Genomic DNA, 21,342 nt, shown 5'->3' with positions numbered 1-21,342 from the left:
AAATAAAGGTGCTTGTGTTGTTACCCCTAAACACGATAACAAATTCCCTTTGTTATAAGCATGGCATTTTGGATTGGATGGCGGAAACTTAAAGAAAACTGGGAGTTCCACCAGGACAATGATCACAAAAACACATAAAATTGAAAAAGCAGGTTAACATCAAGCTTTTAGAATGATCCTCTCGAGTCCCAGACATCAACCCAATCGAAAATGCATCGCGTAAACCCAAGAAGCAACATCTGTATGAAGAAACTCTCTTGATTAAACAACTAAAAGTGTATGGTCAAGGTCCAGTTTGCTGAGGGACAACCTAAGCAGTGTGGAGCAGCTATGACCCTAATAGACGTGTGGTTGGAAGGCTGTCCAAACACACCATCGGATATTTTCTGGACATATTTTGACCTGACCTTCACTGTGAGCAAACCACATAACAACCAAGCAATGGCTAAGTACCGTACGCATTTAGCCACAGAGTGCCATCGCATAAGAAGCGCTACATTTAGAGTTCATCTCTCTCTGACCACGTTCTTCAAATTACAAAACTGAGAGGACTGAGATGACCCCAGATAGCTCTGCTTTCGTCAGTTCCTCGCGTTCGAAATCCATCAGGACTTAAATTCCTGAGTCTGTGAAATCAAGCTGTCAGGTGGAGTCTGGGTCTGAACGATAAGGAAGGAGGAGAAGAACCGCAGGAGGGGTTTCCTCTTCTCATCAAGATCAATTCCAGAGGCTTAAGTTCTCCTCCGTTCGGCGGCCTGCCAGCCGGTCACCCATGCAGCGAGCAGATCAGTCAGGGGGCCGACGAGGCTTTAGTCACAGACCATCTCATCCCTCCAATCTAAGGTATGAGAGCCGAAGTAACAGCTCAACTCGGCCCACACGGGAATCCCCCCACTAACCCTCCCCCTGGCTTTGACTAATGATAACCTAATGCTGACTTTAAGCCCAGTATAATCTCACAAACTGATGCTAGACCAGATTGAATAGTGGCATTGTTTTACCTCAACAGTGCAGATTTAAAATGTCACTTGATGACCAAAGCCTTTATTTCTGCTCCACTGGCGCTAAACTTAATCTTTGTCAAGACGGCGTGAAATTTCCCAAAGGAGATTACCCTCAATCAATACATTTAATTTCATCAGTGATCAAATTAAGGGAAACCTCATTTGTTTGTTAAACCTTTTTTTTTATTATTTTCACTTGAATCTTCGGGACATGAACACATGTTCTCTGGAAATTCAAAAGATATAAATAAGTGCTTGTAAGTGTTGGACGACAATCGACAGCAGGGACTTACTGTAGTTCTGCGTGCGACCGCGGGTCTGGCTGTTTCCAAGGGGGACGCTGATTTGAGCCACGGCGCCGTCTCCTCCCTCCGTGTGCGCCCGGACTTCCACCACATACTCCCCGTCTGTTTGCAGGAGAAGTTCAATGGAGCGCTTATGTGTTGAGTACAGCGTTCCTATTGACGAGCCTTTAGTCTTGTACAGGACCTGGGTAGGCGACAGATGTAAATAAAAAGCATCACATACAGAGAAGTTTCAGGTTTTGATCCCAGAAATGAGAAACGCACCAAGTTTTTCTTACCTTGTAGTTTTCTATTAGGGATTCGTTAGAAAACGGTACCACAGGTTCCCAGGCAACATTCACAAACCTGCCTTTTATCTTTGCATCTAATATTTTCGGAGGTCGATCCGGAGCTGGTTGAGTTAATTAGAGCAACACCAGGTCAAATCAGAGAACTTCCTCATTTGTTGAGACACTTTAGACCCAAATAAACACTCATCTAAATACGTGTTTACTTAGATCGCACGAGTCGATGTTGAAACTTACGGGGTTTCTTGGTGCGGATCTTGACGGGGTTGCTGGGTGGTCCGAATCCCACAGAGTTGTAGCCTCGAATCTCAATCATGTAGTCAGAGCTGGCCGTCAGATTCTCCAGCCGGGTGTGGTTTTCCTTCCCCGACACGTCGACCGAGTCCGCTCCACTGTCACTGTTTTCATTAAGTCTCCAGTACTTCACCTACGGCAAAAAAGATAAGTTGTTACAGTAATAATTCATTGGGGAAACCGATCTTTTTTTCTAAATTGGAAACACACTATACTACATGCTAGCTGATCGCACTGGCAACACTTTTTTGATGTGGGTGAAGTAACTAAATTAAGAAAACTCAAAGATATTTTTTTTCTATTTTTAGAATTTGAGGGATTTAAAGTGAAGTCAGAAAAAGTAGAACAACTATTTAAAAGGAAACTATCAGTTTGTTGAGGCTGTAAAAGCAAGAGGGAGTTGAACATTTTTAGCAGATAGTAGGAAGATTGAATAGAGAACTGCATCGTTGCTAACTTTTTAAGGTTTCAATCTCTGTCTCTAAAAGAACATGATTGATTTAATATAAAAAAATATGATAGGGAGATCACCGTTTCTATACACAGACTGTTTACAGTTAGGAAAGCTCTGCACTCATTGCTTATGAGACTGAAGCAGTTTAAAATGTTAACTCTGTTGGTTTTGTGTTTGTTTCAGGTTAATATCAAATCATAATTTTCAGCAAACTTTCTTTTCACAAATGCACAGAATAGCTGACTGCACTGCACTTTGTCAAAATGTCCCAAAATCAGTTCCTTTCACACTCCGGCTGAATTAAGCTTCTCGTTTAGTTTTCCATTCGATTTAAAAGCGTTGCACCTGTTTATGCAGAGAGTACACCTAATAATAATATAATAATAATAATAATAATAATAATAATAATAATAATAATAATAATAATAATAATATTTGGGTTGTACAGTACCAAAATGGGAGTTTTTGTTTTGTTTTTTTACTGACCTTGTATCCATCAGTATTGTTCTCTGATATCCAGGACACAATCGCCGCTGTGGCAGAAATTGCTTTCGCTTCAAGAATCACCGGAGGTTCAGATGGAGCTAAAGAGGGAGAATGCAAACGTTGTCAAAAGTAATAGTCACAGAAGAAACGCTTGTCATGTTGAAGAATGCTTAGTGAGGGTCTGAAGAACAAAAAAAAACAAACAAAAAAAAAGAAGATTTGAGCAGTTCAGAGTTGACTATTTACAACAGTTCCCAAAATAAATTGAAATCAGACATTTCATGTTCAACTATTATTATTTTTCTTCAAAGAGGAAACCTTGCTCTCTAAGTAAAACCTGAAGGTCAACATAAATTAAATATGAAAACATTTCTAAATAAAGAATTTCATATTTAATGATGGAAAATAAATTTTTTTCCCATAGATAAAATTGAATTACTTGTCTCATTTTGCTACAGCAGTAACATTGTCGTTGCTTTACATTCCTTTAGAAAATTATCAGACTGTTCTCAACAGCTGTACACTACATGGAACAGAGTTCAACATTTGCAATACAAATAACGTTTTTTTGCCCTTGCAACTACATAATAACATTAAAATTTTTAAAACATTTCTTAGTATTTTTAAGGTTTTATACCTTGGGGGAAAAAAAAAAAAAAAAAACTAAAAAAACAACACATTTATTAAAATATATCATATTGACGGAAATAAAATAAAAACACCAAAAAAAGAAAAACCTTAATTGGTGATTAGTAATCAGAATGAAAGAAGAAAACTCATTAATTGTAGCTTTAATTAAAATTCTGCACAAATACTGAATAAAAATAAATCACAATTGTCAAACTTGATGCTTTTGCTTTCACTTTAAGAACGCTAGTCGGTTTGATATCATTTCTAGCTAATGTTATGAAGAGTCCTGTGTAGGGCCTAAAGTGCTACATGGTTCCACTGGGGATTGAACAAACAACACTTTAGATACCGCACAAGCACTTTTCCTATACGAACACATAATATGGAGGAAAAGCACTTTGTCGGGATGACTTTACAGTCGTATGCACTTCCTCAAAAGGCAGGCGCTCTCTGAGAATGTTTACGCTGGCCGGAAGGCAGGAAGCTACCATGTCTGCAGTGCCAGCGGTTACCTCAGGTTCCTGTCACTGAAAGTTAACAACTGATCCAAACATCTCACATCCCTGCTCAAATGATCAGCCTTCTCGTTCACGCCGCTGGGATCATTATAATCCGCCTCCAGCGAAAGATGGTGGGGGGAGGGTTTCACTTTCAGTGTGCATTTAAATTCCTCACCAAACATGAGAACCCCCACCTTTAACAGTGTCCCACTCTATAGAACTGACAGACTAGAAAGCAGTTACTGAACTCGTGGCTTTGGAAATCACCTTTTCATGTTTTCTCTTACTGCAAGTCGCATCGGGAGCCGTGACTCGGCACTTACCATCCTGTGAGGAGTAAATGATGGTTGTTAAGCTGTAGGGTCCCTCTCCCTGTCTGTTGAAGGCTTTAACTTTGACCTCGAACTGCGTCATAGGAGCGAGGTTGGGGTCTTTGTGAACATAGCGGTGGGCCTCGGGGCCCGTCACCGCCACCCTGTTCCACTGTTTCTCTCCACGGGGTTTAAAGGCCACAATGTAGCCAAAATCAGGTCCATAATAGTACTGTGGCTGCACTGGCTGAACACACACACAAAAAAAGAAAGAAAACAGAAACAATCAGGAATATAGACTTTTTGATTTAAATAAAAGTTATTTAACTAGGCAACAACCACTAAGAAATAAAACAATGTTATATTTTGCTTTCTCAAAGTCTCGTCAGACCCCTTGGTGTTCTGTCCATCTATTTTTTTTCAAGGTTTTAATATCAGAAGCATTGAACTCAACTATTAAAGCTCAGATTTACAAGGTGGCAGTACTTCGTCATTTTACCAGAATTCAGAACAAAGAACTCTTAAAAACATCTACAACTAATTCAGGTCCTTTTTTATGCTTAAAAGAAAAATAGGACTTAGTAGTGGTTTACAAAATAAAACTATGCCAAATATTAGGGTTTCCAGAGTCGAAGGAGATGAGGCTAAAACATGAAGCCAAATGGTAAAACATAAAAATAACGACGAGAGGTGCAACAGCTATTGGTCGGGTAGTTCTTGTGAAATATAGACTCTGCTGGGAGCTTCTGACTTTATCTGTTGAAATAAGCTGTTATTAAGAACCCCAGAGGTGAACAACTCCTTTTCTATATGTTCGGTGCTTTTGTTTTGAGGTTATTAAAGGAAGCAATTCTTGAGTTGCCCCGTTGTATTGACGAACCGGACCGATGAATATCGATCTGACGAATCTGGCTGACAACGCTCAGTCAGCATTAAAGATGTTTTAATTATTTTTGTGGCAGGGTTTCAATAAAAAAAAATTAAATAAAAATAACAGTCAGACACGATTTAAGCAATTGTAAACAAATGCAAATATACACTGCAGCTGAAGTTGCTACTTCTACTGCTGGAACTGATTGAATCTGAACTGGATGAATCAGAGTCTCTAAAGCACAGTTTGAGTTTTACTAAGCAATTCAATTTGTGAACATCTTTTACTTAAACACAAAGCAACTTTACAAAAAGCTCTAAGTACCTATTGAGCAAAATGCATAGCCGCTATTCCAAACTGACCGAACAGAAAATGCTTCGTCAGCTCTTAACACAGAGATTTCTAGGCTGGAAACAGCTGACCTACCGTCCATGTGATGGTCAGCTCTCTGCTGCCCCTGCTGCCCCCGCCGTCCCTGCCGACATCTGAGGGCGCCACCACAGGAACTACAATAAGACAGCAGTGGCAAAACTTTGAGCCCACATACTACGAATCCACAAAAAACAAAGCCAAACCCACACACAGCCTGCAACCTAGCTCTGGATTTACGAATGAGACACATTTCCTCGACCAACACGGTATCAATATCTGCTAGTGCGTCAAACGCAATCCTTAATCTACTCATAGGAAGCCCGCCAGCCGTAGCTCACCTTCATTTAGAGATTTTTTTTTTTTAGTTTTTATTTTTTTTAAAGAGGTCATAGCAGGTCTGAATTCCAGTGTCAGGTTTCACTAAAGTGCTTATTTGTAAAGGCTCGTGTGGTGAGTTTGGCACGATGTGTTTTTGGAAGCCGAGCCTGATGTCAATACTGCTGATTCACTTCTGCAGGGATACTTTATATATTCAAGCAAGCAACAACAGAAAGACAAGGTGGAAGTAACAAACGGAAAGCTGGGTGGTGGTAAAACTCAGTTTTCTTCCTTCTTTTACAGCACTGCAAACAGTTTGCTTTTCAGTTGTCTAAATGACAGGTAGCAGATCTAAGAAATCTGGACGTGGTCCTACCTGATTCCAGGGTTTTCTCTTTGCTTGACGGCCTGCTCGGCTCTCCTGTCCCCAGAGTGTTGGTGGCCGTGACCCTGAACTCATATTCTGTCCAAGGGAACAAATCCACCACTTTGGCTGTCTCTGCATTCCCCTCAACATCAGCAGGAGCTACAAAAAGAAAATAAAATAAAAATAAAATAAAATAAAATCACAACTTGAGTCTGATCAAATTTGATCAAATTGACAGTAAAAGTATCTTTTAAAAGTTGTTACATTATGTTTGTCATGTTGTAAGCAAAAACTCTGAACTTGTTGGACTTTTATGAGAGAACAAGATAAGGCATTGACAGCTGTGAGTTTAATAGTAAAACAGTGCTGGCCGACAGTTCAGAGGTAACTCTGAAGGAGCTGCAGCTGCCCACTGCTCAGGTGGGCGAATCTTTTTGACAGTATTTTTATTAGTGATACACAACACAAGTTTTAATGAGAGAGTGGCAAGAAGAAAGCTGTTGTCAAAATAAAAGCCATAAATCCTAATTAATTATTGCAATCGCACACAATCCTGTGGCGATATCTCTTACTCACACGTTGTGGCATTCTTCCAGACGCCTTTTGAGAACTCGTCTCTGTACTGGATGGTGTATTTGGAGATGGGGCTGTGGTTGTCTGCTCCACGGCTCCACTGCAGTGTGACACTCTTGTCCGATCTGTCAACTATTCTCACCCCGCCTGGTGCACCGGGGGGCCCTGGAGCGAATATATCAAGAGAAGATTAACAGACAGGTTTTAAAAAGTTAAAGTCACAGGTGAAAATGCAGATGTGGCAGAAAAGCCCAGGCGAAGGAGAATCACACAGCTGTGAATGAGCTGCAGACAGGAAGAGTGATGATTCTGGGAGAGATTCAGTCTCTTAGGGAAATCCCTGGAATTAACTCTGATCTGTTTAACATGCATAAAAAAAAAAAACATACATAACAAAACTTCCATAAAGCACAGCATATCACAGCCTTTTACATTTTCAAGCTTTTTCGTTTGAAAGCCCGAGGCAAACTTTGACTTTAGGGCATTCAATTTTTAAAGTGCAGTGGAATATGTTCACTCAGACTTAGTCAAAGGCTTTTTAATCCAATGTTTCTCTTGGTCCTGATGCAACTCTTAATTCTTCCATTGGAACCAAAAAAAAAAATGTCTGGGTTGGAAATCCCAACCCGCAGCCTGAGAAAGCCAAAATTCCCTGTTAGAAAAAAAATATATATATCTAAGCTGAGAATAAAAGCAAAGATAATATATTCACTGTTTAACTGCCCTAATAGAACCACAAAGAAATGAAAGGCATTTACATTCTGTACATGTACAAGAAAATAACTTCTTTTTGGATAATAAGCATTGTCAATATTTACAACGCCTGTAAAAAAGTTCTCACACCCTTGGATGTTTTACCGTTTTCATTTATTCTACAAATCACCTGTGATCAAAATTTGTTTGTTTTTTTTGACAAAAGAATGCATACAAAAATAAACCCGTATGTTAAAAAAACCAGATTTCTACCAAAATAATGGCAATTAAATAAAAATAGTTAACACAAAATAAGCAGTTGCATAAACACAGGCTCCCTTTAAAGTGAGTGACATAATTCAACAAAGGCCCCATCAAATGGTGCCAGTTGTCTCAAAATGAATGGAATGGATCACTTGAGTGCAGTGACTGGGTCTCAAGTGATTGTCAATAAGTATTCATGGCTACCATTGCAGCACAAAGACAAAAAAACACTCCAGACAAATCAGAATTAAGGTTGTTAAAAAGTACAAGTCAGGGGATGGATAAAAAAAAAACTTTCTAAGGTATTAAATATCCATTGAAGTTCAGTTAATCTCATCATGGCCTTTAAGGAACATGACCCATGTGTAAATGTGCCTGGATGAGAGAGGACACCAGGTCACCATGACTACGCTCAAGGAGTTACAAACTTCAGCACCGGAGATGGGAGAGGCTCTACAGAAACCAAAACATATTGAGTCGAACATAATCGATTTGCAAAAGCAATGGAAACGGTTCAAACGTCCAAGGATGCGAGTGCATTTACAGGCTCTGCGTTTCCTCATCTGCCTTGACGAATCGGCTGCCGGCTTGCTCTCCATTAGGAGCGACCCGGAATGTCTGCTTTGGCTACAGTTTACGGGAACCGTCACGCTCAGACGCTGTGCGTTCACCTGGCCGTCTGTCAGCGCTCGCTGTGAAAGCCACAGCAGCCCAGCCAGGACGCTGCAGGGATCACTGGCACTCTGGATCACTGCTAGAATTCCTGAGTGGAAATCTACAGAAAGCCTTTGTCCTGTAAGACTGAGCCTGTTTCATGACCGGAGCAGAGGAGCTGCAAGGGAGGCTCCCAGTTGTTGAGTTGGGGGTGGGGGGAAAGAGAAAAAGCAAAGCTTGGAGAATCATCCAGGAGCTGAACTCGCAGCAGAAGGAGAGATAAAGCGCTGAAAGTTGCCAGTGTTTACTTTGTGTGTACTCTTACGAAGTGATAAAAATCAGCAGCTGTCTGTCAAAATAAAGTGAAGAAAGACAGAACCGTGTGAGTCATTATGTCCTCATCACATCACCATCACACTTGATTCATTCATAAAGAGGCCGGATGGGAGCCGACACTCTTCCAAACACGTTTTACAGTCACAGAAGCATTTCGTGTCCCATTCAGTTTATTCAGCCACTGTGACTCTGTCGGAGCAGCGACTTATCACAGTTCCTGACAATCAAAGACAAATACATTTCCCATGCTCTTTTCCTGGGTCAGGTCAGGTTCTTGTTACAAACAGGTCTGCTGTGGTTCCCGTAGCAATATTCAGAAAACAAAACTTTGCTCCCAACGTTTGTTATCACAGAGATGACCAGATTAATTGGCGAAAAAGGTTCTGATTCAATTGTTCCTAGAAAGAGTTTCTCACAGTGTTTTTGTGACGTCAGTGTGTCTGATTTTTTTTTTCCCTTCTTAAACACGCATAGACTTGATCCCTTCGTGGTAATTAACATTCTGAATTGCTTTAATGAGAACTGCACAAGTATGTGGCTGATGAGCCGGAGAACAGTTTTGTCTTCCCAGTTGCTTAACAAGCTCTCAGATGTATTCAGATGTATTTCATTATAAGTTTAAAATTCAAACTATTGTTCTGCATCTCTGACCCTTGCATACTTTGGAGAAATCTTATGAAAAGCAATTTTTTAAAAACTATATTGCGCATGGTTTGGTTAGTGTCTTATGTGCAGTAGATAATTTTGTAGGTTCTTTTTGTTTGTTTGTTTGTTTTTTTCTTTTAACATAGACCCAGAGTAGTCGAAGGTGCAGGCTGAAGCTAATGGCCAGTCTATTGACCAAAGTGGATTAACATTTTTTTAACAGCTCCATTCTCAAAAATGTTGAGGACGTTTATCCAAACGCTATTTTATGATTTAAAGTAAGACAGATTACTTTAAATCTTTCCTGCTCTGGAAAGTACAATGTCCACAACAAAAAAACTCAAATAAAAATAATTTACAGACGTTTTAAACAATCACCAAACAAACTCTACAGAATTAACCTAAAAGTTCACCAAAGCGTCAGCTTAGGCTTAACCCTAAAAATGCAGAAAAATGTTTGATTGTTCACCAAAATCCAATGACTCAAAAACAAAAAACAAAAAACAAAAAAAACAACCTGTGCAAACTAAAACTACTACCAGTAAATCAAAAGTGTTACGGATGAAGCTGTTTTCATGGCTTTCAAATTAAATTCCACCAATGGCTCACAACTCACCCCTGACAACCAGGTGGGCTGAAGCGGAGGTGTTGTCCACATGGGTTTTTGCAGTGCAGGTGTAGAGTCCAGCATGTTTCAGTTGAGCATTTTTGATGAGTAGTTTAGTGTTTGAGCTTCCATTCTGCATCAAACGCAAGGAAAACAATTCATTACTTTGAGAAATTTATGTAAAGGGGGAAAAAGTGACAGAAACATTTTGTTTTTCAGCCCAAACATCTAAAGAGATTTACACCAAACTTCCCCTTTTTTTTTTTTTTTTTTTTTTTTTTTTTTTTTTGCCTTATTTGCGTTTTTAGATCAACACTCGACCTAAATAGGAGCAAAAATCATCCCACAGAACCGAAGCACTGCACTAAAAGCTGAAATTGGCTTTGCTAGCAACACAAACAGAAGTGAAACAGAACTCCCCTTGTAAAAAGGGAAAATTCCTGCTCACAAAAATAGGAGATCATCATTCACAGTCGTAATCTGGTGGTTGCTGAGCGAGTGGAGAAACAAATGAGAAACCGCCAGTTTATGGTCAGAAATGCACTTAGAGAGAGAGAGAGGAGGTTATGTCCACATGATAGGACATAATGGCAGTTATAATTACAACTGGGAGATGACTCAATGCTCTTTTCAAGAAAGTATGGGGGATTAATTTTGGAGCCATAAAGTCCACTTAAAATAGACTGTACTTTTCCATCTCAGATATTCCAGTGAAAACAACGCTATAGCATCAGACTTCAAAGCATGATTCTTGACCTGAATGAACCGAAATTCAGTCCTAATAGGAGAAAACAGACAAACAAAAACGATTGTGGCGAGTACTCACCAGGATGCTTTCATAATGCGTGTTGTCTTTGTCCAAATCAATTTCTTGCCCATTCAGGGACCAGACAAAGGTGATGTCCACCATCGGGTCATACGACGCTGCACACTCCATCCAGGTGTTGTCTCCAGTGTGAACATCGGCGTTCGAGGGAGCCAGTGTGATCTTTGTGGACTCTTGAGAAATAAAAGGAACATATAGAATCAATGACAAGAATAAACAAGAATCAAATCTCAAAGCTGAAACAGTTTTGATAGCACAAACCGTCAGGAGTGGGCGATAAATCAATTTTATCCATGAATCAAATTTTCTGTTAAATCTGTTGTTTTTTTGTGTTTTTTTTTATTTACCAATGTGTAGTGATGTCAGGCTTGTTTTTTGTGTTTAGTTGAACTTTGAATGTTGGTCAACTCCGAGTAGAGATGGTCAAAACAAAAGCCAGTTAAAAAAAAAAAAAATACTTGTGTCATTTGTAATTTCTTTTGAAAAAAAGAAAACAATATTAAAAATCTATGAAAAATCAAAAATGGATTTTGGTATGAAAAATCCTGCGGTCAATGAAAGATGATGAGCCTTCCAGATTTGGTGTCAGTACTCCCATTGAACAATAATAAATCTTATTTAAAAAAAAAAGGAGTTATCTGATTTTCTCATCACTTACCTTGTTACATTAATAATCACAATTCTCTAAATTTTACAAACAAAATCCAATGCAGGGAAAATGTTTACTGCATCTAATCACTTAAAAAAAAAAAGATTGATTTAATGCTTTGCATTTTGATGCAATACTGTTCCTTTTCATATACTTTGATACATTTTATCTTTGGTGACTGCCCACCTAAATATTACAGAAACCACATCGACTGAACCCCATAAACACGCATGTGGCAGGATGCTTGTCTGATAGCCGTTTCCATTCGTAACTATAAAAATTAATATTACACGTCTCAGTATTTTTCCCCCAACCACACAGATCTATCAAACAGATGTTGTGCAATAAAACACTTTACAAAGTATATTAGCTAGATTTCTGACAATTTTAGTGCCAACACAAGATACAAATGAGGACCTGTGGAGCAAGGCATCAAAGACGGCACCACAATTAAATACAGTTAATAAATAATATTAATTATTTACATGATAAAAGGTTTGCAGAACAAACGCAAAAAAACAAGTCATTTACATGTACAAACTTTATGTTTTTTTTGAAGGAACAAAAAGTGCAATAAACACAAATGTCCAGAAGAGGGCAGAAAAGAGCTTTGGATGCAGGGACACCTAATCTCAACTGTGAACAAAGTCGATGCTTGACAGCTCAAATTATAGAAATGACAGTGAAAATAACTACAATCTTTCATTTTCACGTATTACTTTTCTGATCTTGATCCAAGAACTCGTGTTTTTCTCCCAAAGACCTGCAAGGCCTAATTCCCCTGTCTCTGCACATTGGATCCAAAGCAACTCCCTCCTCAATCTGGCCTTGGGGGAACGAGTGAATATCCAGCAGAAGCCTGTATCCTGTCACTTTGCTCTGTGGGTCGTTATTTAACATCAGTTGACATTTGGAGGTCGGCCCTCTTTGGTAGAACTGCGAAAGACGAGATTGATTGCCAGCTAACATTGGGAGCCGTCAAAGCAAACTCCACCGTCCAACAAGCATCAAAGGCAACCAAGGGCTGTTTGTTTTAAGCTTTGTTTGAGATTGGCTGCAACTTGCCTGTGACCACCAGAGGGCGCGTGCTGTTGGCCTTTCCCCAGTCGTTCTCCACAAAACAGGTGTACCTTCCCTCATCTTGGGGCGTCACGTTAAGGATCTCCAGGCTGCCGTCATCCCAGATGAACATCCTGAGGAGGGAACAGGCCAAACACTCACACACTGAAGATTCCAGAAATCTTAAAAGGTCAAAAGTGCACCATTTCGTATTCCACGTACTAGGGGATGATGAAAAATAGTGAAAATATTCAATATCGCTGTTAGTTTTCATGAGAAAAGCAACTATGTGCACAACTCAGCAAGAAGCCGTCTCACTTTCCTTCAAAAGTAATATACGGATTCATTTTTTTCATGCATGACGGAAGGCATGCCAGAAGCCCCCTGCCCATTACCCCCCGCACACCCTCTCCTGCTCAAACAGAAGCCGTAGAGAGAATTAGGATGCATACGCTGCATAGTAAATGACTTGCTGCTCCTCCTCCACAATATGTGAGCGTCAGCATTGGGACTCGGTGGGGGTGGGCGGGTTAGGGAGTAGCATCGGAGATCGGAATTGGGGGTTGTGTGGGGGGCGTCTCACTGCACTCAGATTACACTTGTTTGCCAAGTGAGGAGCAGGAGATGGGGCTTTCCTCTGCCCAAACGGCGCTGCATTGCCAGCTTAACGTCAGCCAGTGACAGACAGAGCAGCTCTGCTCAGCAATCAAACACATTTAAGACTTTTCCTCCGATTACTGTGGGTCTCGTAGATCTGGAGCTTATTTAGATCAATGTTTTGTAAAGCGTTTCTCTGGGCACTTTAGCTTGCCTTCAAAGCAGAATGACAGATTCTGGTCCTTGCAGCCCAGATGTGTCCAAATGACAGACGACGGCAGGCAGCTGATGAATATTGGCATTAGAAACGACAAAGGACAACTCAACCTTTACAAACCAGAGACTGAATAATATGAATAGAAATAACTGAATATGAATATTTATTTATTCATATTCATTAGATTGTTATTCAAATTTATTTTTAGTGGGGGAAAAAAATAAAAACACATCAAATGTTCACTCATTTGAGTGGGAACAGAACGAGTGTTTGAGTCTTACTAAGGGACGACTGACCTGGAGGAGTTGGAGAGCAGCTCCGTGTCTTTGCTCCAGGTGATGGTGGGCTTCGGGGCGGCTTTGGCTTTGCATTCAATAACCACCCGGCCATTTTTAGGTGCCAGCACTCTTCTCACATGGTCATGGGGAAACTTTGGAGCCCCAACTGTGGAAGACAGAATCGATTATTCTTCCCAAGCTAGCTGTATTAAACAATACTTCGAGAGTCAAAATGTTGTACTGAGCACAATTTCTGCACAAAAAAAGCTGCAGATTTCTTATTTTAACCCAAAAGCTGGAGTTATGATTGGTAGATGAAAGTCTGGTGATTCTAATCCACCATTGGGTAAAAAAAAATGTGTCCCATTTTTTTTTTGTTGTTGTTGTCTTGTTTAAGTTGGAATCTCAGAGAAGTGACTATGAAGGAAAGCCATCCTTCTTGACAGTAGGGCTTGCCCCTTATATTTTCAGCTTCCACATAAGACATTTTGGAAATATTCATCCTCCCAACTTTGTGAGAACAGCTTTGAAAATATCACCTTCCTTTTCCAACATGAACAGGCATCTGAGCACAAAGCAAGGTCTATAAAAACATGGATAAACCGGTTTGGCATAGAAAAATGTGGTCTTCGCAAAACTTCAACCTCTTGTCCAACATCAATGTCTGACCTTAAAAATGAACTTCTGGAAGAAAAAAAATGGTCCAAATTTGCCATAAACACACTTCCAATACAAAATAATATTAAATCCTATGAAGTAAGAATATTGTGTCATTCAAGCCCATATCCTCTATGTTTAGCATTGATGTTTTGAGCATAGACATAGTCATAAAGTCAATATGCTAGAGAGGGAACATTGAATGAATTTTGTTCTCCCAATTCACTTGCTTGTGAGGTAAATTCTTCTGTGACATTATGAGTTTTTTATGCATTTCTAATAATTAGATTATTTTTAAAGCAAAATTGAACTTAAAAATAAAACTCATCCAGGACTCCATTGTTCCCCACGAGGAGGTTCAGGCTAAAATGCCAACCATTGCCTTGCTGTATCAGGTTTGTATTTTGTTTCTGATAAAGCCTCTAATGTCCAATAGCAGTCGCTTCAGCCAGGTATTTCATGTTGCAGATCATATCTATAACCCATCCTGCTGCGGCAGATCAGGACGAGGTTAGGAAAAAAAAAAAAAAAAAAAAAAAAAAACCCAAACCGGTTTTTAGCTCAGCAGATTTTAGAATATAGTCCTCTGCATTTTAGCACAGCGGTTTTTGTAGCAACGACTTGAGCCAGGATTCGACTCACAAAACACTCTTAGCTCTGCGTTGGCATAAATGACTCCGTGGCGATTCTCTGCTATGCACTGGTACATTCCCGCATCGTCTGATGTCAGCCTGCTGAATCTCAACTCGGTCCCGTCAAGCTGTGGGAAAGAACAGAGAAGTTGGACGATTTTCATCCATTTTAAGCAGCAGAAACGACATCTAGGACACCCTGATGAAAAAGTAAAAGCTCCACACTTACATGCCTTCTCTACGCAGCATTTTACATTATGTATTTTGATACAGCACATCTTAATATTTCTTTGCACATTTTCTGTCAGTGGCTGCCGTTCCCACGGGGGGATCTCAGGCTGACGACAGCCGTTTCTGGGGAAGCGTTGCACAACAGCTGATTAACAACAAGTATTTCCCCCCTGTCATGATGTATGTACACGCACACACACACACACACACACACACACACACACACACACACACACACACACACGTTTGTTCCCTCGCTGCTGAACTATATTAACAACACATGGCTGCACACGCAACTGAGAGGAACGACACAGAGGATGCTTACTATACTGCCAACTGAACAACAAACATTCCCATGCCAGAATTTTACCGGTTCTCCATTTTTCAGCCAGCTGATCTGAGGTTTCGGGACACCTTTGGCAATGCAAGACATGGTGTATTCGCTGTACAGGTCTTTCTCTGTGTTGACAATGTGCTCCACCCACTCTGGATGTGCTGCAATGAGAGGAGTTAAGAGTTAAAGAAGTCTACAGACAAGAAACTCACTGCATAGGGACTTTTCAATTCAGTGAAAGTGTGTTTTAGCTTTCATATGCCAAGGGCTGACATGTCATTCAACATTTCTCTTACCCTCCACAGATAAGTTGGCATGATGCGAGTCCTTTCCCTTGTGGTTTTCCGCTTCACAAATATAGACGCCGCTGTCATTGAATTGGACGTTTGGGATGAACAGCTGAGCACCTGCCATCCGCACCTCATGATTATGTGGTAAAATTTTGCCCTTCCTGCTCCAGCGAATCGCAGGTACGGGGCTGGAACGCACAGGGCGACGAAGCAAAGTCACACACCGGACAGGATTCAGCTTGTAAGACATGCACTGCTTTGCAAAAGTAAAACATTTGCCGCACGTATTCACGTTAGAATCCTATATGTCAGTATTAGAGAGTAACTGTTAGGTGGAGGTAAAATGACAGATAGTTTTCTGTGAGCAAAAATCGAAAGAGCGGCACACACTGATTTCATCGGGGCTCCTACAAAAGTTTGTTTTAAAACTCAGACTATATCAACGTGTCTGTACTGGTGTTTTTATTCTAGAAATAAGAGCACAATTATTTAGTTGAGCTTTAAAATCGCCATATTTCACAAGTCATACATTTATCACCACCCCCCCCCCAACATTCAAAACTTTGGTTTGGTTCCATTTATTTCCACACGTCTTTTGCACAACTACAGACTGAACTTGTACTCACTTTAGTTTGCAAAACATCTTAACGCCAGGTAGACTGAATAGGGACCAACTATGAACATCAGTTTTTAAGACTTACTGCATATTCCTAGCTCTGACACATCAGCATTCCTTTGCTGTCGTACGTCGTGACCCTTTGCGCCAGCCTTAACCCACTGAAAGGTCTACGTTTGATTTATATTTAGTTCATTCCATTCGTCCGCTCCTCGACTCAGCCCGGCTTTTCAGTCAATGCAGAAGAAAATATTCCCCGTGCCATTTTCACACCGCATGGATCCCATTCAAACATACGCCGCAGAAGTCATTAGCTTGGCTCCGGGAAGAAGACGAAACAATAACCGATTGCATTTTGCTATAAGCGTTACTATAACCCTGCAGTTACTTCATGCACTCAAGCAAACAGGGAATGTCAAACCTTTTCTCACTTACTTCCCCAGTGCAAAGCATTCCAGGATGACGTCCTGTCCCACCAATGCAGTGGTGTGCGGGAACTTCACACTGAGGTCAGCAGGATATTTTCTGATGGAACCTAAACCGAAGAGCAACAGGTACAAACACATACCACAAAGATGAACCATACTTAAATCAAAGGGATGGAAGATAATGTTTTCTTTTTAATCCTTTAGTTTACCGAAGCTAAATATTCTTTGTATCCAAACTACAATTTATTTTTATTTTTGAAAATGCACTTCTGTGATTAAACATGGAGTTTCCTGAGGATTTTGGAGCATCCTTGAAGAATATCTGAATAAAATAACTGTGGTGCTGCTGTGTGCTCATTTCAGTGATTCACCATGTCAAAAAAAACTGCAAGATGTACTGATTCTATTAAAGAAATCGTATTAATAAGTTGCTCCTTCTTTCCCCCCCAAACTGACAATGTTCTTACATTGACACTCTCCTAGAGTGTAAAATAACAATAAAGACTACACAATAATTAATTAAGACAAAAAAAAAAAGCACTAACGTTCAGCAAGAGGCTTTAGGGGAATAAATTTGGAAAACACGCTCTTGGAGATGGACGGGCTGGAGGTGAAGCAGGAATAGTTGCCCCTGTCTGACGACTCCACCTTGGAGATGTAAAGGTTGCCGGTTATCTGGGAGACAAAGTGCCGCATGTCCAGTGGGATGAAAGTGGGGAATTCATTGAGGATCCATCGAAACGACAGCTCGTCTAGACAGCGATAGAGAGAGAGAGAGGGAGAGAGAAAGAGAGACAGACACGCGTTGAAATGCTGCCTGTCAATCAACGGTTCGGACACAAGGCAACGTCTATGGAAACAGACCAGGGATCTGGATACGAGCATGGGCTCAAATATATGAAACGTATGAATAGTCATGAACAGCTACGCTGTGCTGAGAGTAATTACAATTCGCGCATGTTTTGACCTTGCAGACGGATTTGCAGGATTCTTTGGGCTGAAAGGCTTTACGGAGTGCGCTGTGGGGAAGTTCTGCTTGTTGTAGTGATTGTGATTCAGCTGGAGTGGGTAATTCCATAATAAATGGATGGTTACAGATTAGCATTCAGTGTGAATATCGTAAATGTCAGTGGCGTTTTATTTAGCGGATGGCTACGGCCACATTAGCATTGCTAATGGAAGAGGGAAACAGTTTGGTCAGCCACATTAAGAGACTGGAAACGACAACTAAAGCTGAGGACGCACTGGAAAGTTCGTTTTTGTTTTGGTCAGATTTTACTCACAATTTCCAGTTGGGCAAAGTCTCTACTAGTTGTGGACAATCTGCAAGGCTAGATGGCATAAAAATAAAGCTGTTTGCATAAATGGTAAAACCAAATATGATTACCCATCCAACAGGAAAATGTGTCGGCAACAGTCACTGAAAAAGAAATGATTGGACAACAACAGAGACTTTTATTTTACCCAGACTACAGGTGTGAGGTTACACTGTTGGGTCTCAAACCAGACCCTTTATTTAAATTACATCTGACTGGCAAAGTACTCATGTTTCTGGGGATGCAAATTTCCTCCCAGGTAGAGTCCAGAAAGCAATTTACAAAGAAATCAGTGCAATTCAGTATCAATCTCATAGTGGTTATGCTTTAAAGTATATGGTAAAGTTCTGGCAACCACAGCTGCTGGTATGTTACAGTAGATTGGAGGCTTTTTTTTTTTACAGTGTAGCTTTTATTTTTAGATAAGGAAATAAATAGGATTGCTGATGTCATACATGTATTTAAATGTTAAGCTTGAGGTAGTGGGTTTGAAAAAGGTGTGTTTGCAAACAAAAATATGCAGTTCAAACATCCTGTTAATATTTAACCACGAATAAATGTCCTCCGTCCCTCCCTGGACAAAGCTCCACATATAGCTCAGGGTTCTACAGCACCACTTGCATACATTTTTTTCAGGGGGCGTTAGTCTGATTAGTTGCAGATTTTACCAAATTTGAAAATCCCTTCATCAGAGAAGTAGACTCCGGTATCACATGCTTATTTACCTGGATAATGTGGAGGGGGGGCGCAGAGCAGAACGGCCCCCTGGCCCTCCTTGACTTGCACTGCCTGCCTCTCCTCCGGTGAAAAAAGATCGAGATCTGAGAAGGGCAGAGACGGAAACGAGATCATCGTTTTACAGGTTGAATTGAAGACTCTCGCGCATCTAAATGTCATCATTACACACTAAACATGAGGTTTGTCTGAACATGAAGTTCCTAATGAAATGTTGTATATTTCATATGCATGTCATGCATGAATTAACAGCTCTGGGGAAGCTGCTCAACATCTGGATGGCACTGCACATTGCTGCCTACAGAAGTGGCTCACTCCAATCCAAACAACTCACATCCGAACTGGACAGATGCCTCTTGGCTGACGACCGTGCCGTACATGTTGGTAGCCAAGCAGGAGTATTTCCCCACGTGCTCCGATCTAACGGGGTTGCTGATAATCAGGTTGCCTCCCGATAAACTGTAGCTGCTGCCAGGATTGCTCAGGTCAACATCCGTGTTGTTCAGCCTCCATCTGCATGGAAAGCAACCTGGGTGAGTATACCTGTTTGTCAGTGAGATCCCGTTTATGTTTTTCGGTCTTTAACTACTTCTGCTAACTTTAACCAGTTTTTACTAATTCACATATCGAAACATTCTGCTTCTTCTGGAGATTTCTGCTATATCTTTTTTCTAAATTTTACCATTGTACTTTTTGAAATGTTTGCGTTTTTTTGTGCGAATTTCAGCCCCATAGAAAATGAAATTCTACAAAATTCCACAAAATTCTGCCAAAATCTTCTGCTTTTTTTAGCTTACTACATCTGCTTTCGTAGCTGCCCACTTCGATATAGAAACTCCATTGAACTCTTAAGCAAGTCACAAGACTGTAAAGTATCTTCAAATTTTTTGGCTTTTGAATATCTCTCAGGTTTTTCCACGATTGCAATTACAATGTCATCCTATGGTGGAATTCTCTGTTTTTTTTTACTTTTCGTGATTTTTGACAAACAAAATGATGCTGTTCATACATATTCAACTGTACAGGAATTATTTATGCATCAAAATGTAGCCACGTATGTCTACTTTAAGGAACTATGACTATCATTGCGACAAGTCTTACGGTTTTCTGTCAAACTTTTCTGGAGCACAGACATGTCAGACATTTCTTCAATAGGAAGAAATAGGAGTGCTTTGTTTCTATCTTTGTGTCAGCATTCTTCTTATCTTCCTTTCTGGAAATGTCTTTTTCTTTTACTGGTTTTACTGTCTACAAAGGTCTTCTGCAAACTCGTCAATTTTAGCAATTAATATATCAAAATGTTCTGCTTCTTCTTCTGAACTATATATTGTTTGCTAAATTTTACTATTGTACTTTTTCAAACATTTTACTATTGTACTTTTTTAAACATTTTACTATTGTACTTTTTCAAATATTTCAAGTTTCATACAAAATTCTGCATCTGCTGAATGATGCTATATCTTTTGATATATTTAGCAAAAGAAAAATATAGTGAAAGCTATATTTTTCAGTATAACTTTTACTATATAGCAAAAGTATAGCAAACCTTTTTCCTATATTTTGCCAAAAAGAAAAATTGCTATATTTTACAAGCATTTTTAAAAAAGTTTTTTTTAAACAACTTTTTTTTTAAAGTAAGAATTTGTTGACCAGTTGTATCTCAGTTTACTTGCTGGTAAAATTATAAGATGACTTTAAATATAAATCTTCATCTACTGGTATAGTAATAATTATTCAGCAAAGAAAGGGCGTCAGCCGACATTTTACAGACATGTCTGCAGACCCTGCAACAACGGAGGTGAAATTTAAAGTGCATAGTAATGCGGCTGGGTTTATGGAAACATTATGTTACCTGTATGTGGCAGGTGGATTGGCTCTCGCCTGGCAGGTCATGACAATTCTGGCCTCGGGCGCCTCTTCGGGGTAGATAGTGTCCACCGGCTGCTCCTCAAACACCGGGCCGAAACCTGTGGCATCATCTGCTGAAAAGAACCAAGGCAGAGTAGGATGAAAAACAGCATGAGGCACATTTGAAAGCTGGTAAGATCAGGAAGTTCAGTCACTAAGTTTGATTAGCAAAGCAGAAATTATCCCAGGAACTACTAAATGTGTTGGTGTGAGAGCAGATGTTTAAAAATGCCCACATCAAACCCTTTTCCCACTGCATGTGTCATGTTTAGCCGTGTGTTGCAGATGTGCAAGAGCCCACTTTCATGAGAAAGCTTTTTGTTGTTGTTGCTGTTGTTCGATCTGGCTTTTGCAATAGCGACACACACATGCAATCACCCCCAATTACTCATTAAAGGAGACAGACATCCCGAGCAGTGGCATGAATAAGACATAAACACAATGCTGAGCCATGAATAGGCAATGAGGCAGAATGTTCCCAAACGCTGATTATTCTCAAAGATCAAGACTGTGTAGGTGGCTGAATGGATTGCAAATGGGATGCGTGTGTATGAATGCGTGCGCACATGGGTGTTATTCCCCCCCCCCCCCCCCCCCC

At 40.2% G+C, this 21,342-nt stretch overlaps 1 protein-coding gene across 2 annotated transcripts in view; it reads right to left on the bottom strand.

The window, feature by feature from the left end:
* cntn1a (contactin 1a) overlaps window positions 1-21,342 on the bottom strand; it is a 79,953-nt gene that overhangs the window by 2,477 nt on the left and 56,134 nt on the right. The window contains exons 4-23 of one of the 2 annotated variants that reach the window (XM_015028906.1): window positions 20,689-20,818; window positions 19,171-19,349; window positions 18,827-18,922; window positions 17,331-17,537; window positions 16,793-16,892; window positions 15,748-15,929; window positions 15,488-15,612; window positions 14,897-15,014; window positions 13,616-13,763; window positions 12,512-12,639; window positions 10,798-10,970; window positions 9,981-10,104; window positions 6,776-6,937; window positions 6,209-6,358; window positions 5,569-5,648; window positions 4,284-4,518; window positions 2,831-2,928; window positions 1,834-2,023; window positions 1,588-1,700; window positions 1,298-1,493 (exon numbers count right to left, since the gene is read on the bottom strand). In XM_015028906.1, coding sequence (XP_014884392.1) covers window positions 1,298-1,493; window positions 1,588-1,700; window positions 1,834-2,023; window positions 2,831-2,928; window positions 4,284-4,518; window positions 5,569-5,648; window positions 6,209-6,358; window positions 6,776-6,937; window positions 9,981-10,104; window positions 10,798-10,970; window positions 12,512-12,639; window positions 13,616-13,763; window positions 14,897-15,014; window positions 15,488-15,612; window positions 15,748-15,929; window positions 16,793-16,892; window positions 17,331-17,537; window positions 18,827-18,922; window positions 19,171-19,349; window positions 20,689-20,818 — 2,934 coding nt within the window. The remainder of the gene's footprint in view (window positions 1-1,297; window positions 1,494-1,587; window positions 1,701-1,833; window positions 2,024-2,830; window positions 2,929-4,283; window positions 4,519-5,568; window positions 5,649-6,208; window positions 6,359-6,775; window positions 6,938-9,980; window positions 10,105-10,797; window positions 10,971-12,511; window positions 12,640-13,615; window positions 13,764-14,896; window positions 15,015-15,487; window positions 15,613-15,747; window positions 15,930-16,792; window positions 16,893-17,330; window positions 17,538-18,826; window positions 18,923-19,170; window positions 19,350-20,688; window positions 20,819-21,342) is intronic. The other variant, XM_015028907.1, reaches the window with a different exon arrangement.

Source organism: Poecilia latipinna, unplaced genomic scaffold, assembly GCF_001443285.1.
Source record: "Poecilia latipinna isolate Pla-1442-1.1 unplaced genomic scaffold, P_latipinna-1.0 Scaffold138, whole genome shotgun sequence".
Lineage (NCBI taxonomy): Eukaryota > Metazoa > Chordata > Actinopteri > Cyprinodontiformes > Poeciliidae > Poecilia > Poecilia latipinna.
This window is presented reverse-complemented; position numbering and strand designations above follow the sequence as displayed.